At 41.6% G+C, this 2,255-nt stretch overlaps 1 protein-coding gene across 1 annotated transcript in view; it reads left to right on the forward strand.

Moving 5' to 3' along the window:
• The window catches only part of LOC105805021 (scavenger receptor cysteine-rich type 1 protein M160-like), a 130,440-nt gene that overhangs the window by 113,137 nt on the left and 15,048 nt on the right, over nt 1-2,255 (forward strand). Inside the window, exons 13-14 of the mRNA XM_012637801.1 lie at nt 1,116-1,424; nt 1,790-1,819. Coding sequence (XP_012493255.1) covers nt 1,116-1,424; nt 1,790-1,819 — 339 coding nt within the window. The remainder of the gene's footprint in view (nt 1-1,115; nt 1,425-1,789; nt 1,820-2,255) is intronic.

The raw sequence follows: 2,255 nt of genomic DNA on the forward strand, positions 1-2,255 counted from the left end.
CATAGGCCATTCAGTGATGCACTGTGTGTTGGTGGGAGGTAGAAGCTAGTCTAAAAGTATTTATTAATGAACAGGAGATTAGAAAATGAAGAAAGAAAATAAATCAAACTCTTTCAAGATGTTTGGCTGTGAGAGAGAGGAATGAGTTAGCATGGTAACTGGAGAGGGATTCTTATGGCAAGGGAGGGGAAAGGAGATTTTTTTAAAGGGTATATGTGAAAGCTATCAGGTTAGTAGACTTGGGGATGAGAAACTGAGGTCAAAAAGCTTTTTCAAATAGAAGCCAAAATACCTAAGATCCATTGTCTACTGAAGCTGTAGATTTTCCTATACTATTAAGGGGTCTGAAATCCAGTAAAGAAATCCTGAGATTCCCTTTTGGTCTTCATGTAGCTGGTGGGCAGAGGTAAGGTAGACGCTTAGAATTAAAGAGCATTTGACAAAATAATGAAGAATAAGAAATAAAGAAAAATGTTAAGTTATCAAAAATATTGAGGGTTCAGCAGAATTTTTAAAAAGTAAATTTAAAATGACATGAATTATGATCATTTGCAGTGCAACTCAATATTTCAGGAATTGGCTCAAAGGAGATAGATAAGCTCATTCTGCATCTACACACAGCCGCATAGGGTAAGTTGGGAGGTCACTAGTCTCAAAGCATCGTTCATTTGGGCAAGAGAATGTTTGTAGTTACGATCACAGCATAATTTACAGGTGGGGAAGTAAAGGCAGGAAAGGGCTGATCATTGGAGGGCATAGAAGAAGCAATGGTCTTACAGACCAGCCTTAAATCAGATGAAAGTTACATTTGAAGAAATTGTGAAAATCAAAGAGGCAAGATAGAAGGTTTCGGTGAGATGACAGGACATCAGGATTTGGAGAATGAAATCACTGTTTTGTTTTCAAGCATCCAGCAGTAGGAAATGAATACCTAGTTTTGCCACAGGCAAACTAGGCATGCATAGGGGCTTCTTCACTTCACAGGTTATTCTGTAATCCACGTTAACACTGAAATTCTGCCTCTCTGCTTTCCTTACCGCCCCCGTATTCATCACGCATGCCTACTACTTTCAAGTCTTTCTACCCCAACCTTCTCCCATTTTTTGCCTTTCTAGATAAAATAAGAATTAGTGGAGGAGACAGCAAGTGCTCTGGGAGAGTGGAGATCTGGCACGAAGGCTCCTGGGGCACAGTGTGTGATGATTCCTGGGACCTGGCAGAGGCAGAAGTGGTGTGTCAGCAGCTGGGCTGTGGCTCTGCTCTGGCTGCCCTGGGGGAAGCAGCATTTGGCCAGGGGACTGGACCCATCTGGTTGGATGAGATGCAGTGCAAGGGCAATGAGTCATTTCTGTGGCACTGTCATGCCAAACCCTGGGGACAAAGTGACTGTGGACACAAGGAAGATGCTGGTGTGAGGTGCTCAGGTAAATGTGAAAAGGCTGAACTTGAACTGGGCCTCCTACTAAAGGTAAAGGACATTGAGAAACAGCCTCAGGTAGTTGAGCTGGAAGGTGGCAGGGTTTCTTACTGAAGAACGAAAGGATGTGTTAAAATAATATTTTTTCTAACTAAATAAGATAACATTCCACAGTTATCTCAAATCGCTCCCATAATTGTGAGGGAAGAAAGCTGGATTTAGCCTCAGACTTCCAAGCAAGACGATTCTAAGTGATATTTTAAATGACACCCCATATGCCCAGGGGATACAAAAAATTACCCAGTTTCTTCTTTTTTGATTTCTATTTCATTTGCATTTTTCTCTCTCCCCCTTTCTCCCCTTCTCTTCCAGGACAGTCGCCAAAGTCACTGAACACCTCAGGTACAGTTTTCTGCCCATCAGTGATGTCACCAATACCTAAGACTATATGAGAAGTCGAGGGAGAAAATAACTTCAATGACAATCAAAGAAGGCTGGAGCCTACCAAAATCATGAAACCACGCAGGGCAGCAACTGGCATCCTAGAGCAACTGCTCTATGACTGTTCTGCTACACAAAGCTTCTCTCTAGAAAAATTCTCTTTTTGTGTGGAGAAAGAAAAGACACTCCTGTTACCCTCAGAGATAGAATTATCTCCACAGGTTCTCAAATATTCTTATCAGACTGGCAGAAACACCTCAAGACCTAGGTATTTTCTGGACCTGGTGTTTTAGGGGTGAATGCAACACAAGAGGAAAGGTTCAATCATGGAACTTTTTGTATACAATTGGAGGTAATTTAGACCAATAGAATTATGGAACGATTTGGATTCAATTCA

The sequence above is a fragment of the Propithecus coquereli genome, unplaced genomic scaffold (genome assembly GCF_000956105.1).
Source record: "Propithecus coquereli isolate 6110/MARCELLA unplaced genomic scaffold, Pcoq_1.0 Scaffold124, whole genome shotgun sequence".
Taxonomy (NCBI): Eukaryota; Metazoa; Chordata; class Mammalia; order Primates; family Indriidae; genus Propithecus; species Propithecus coquereli.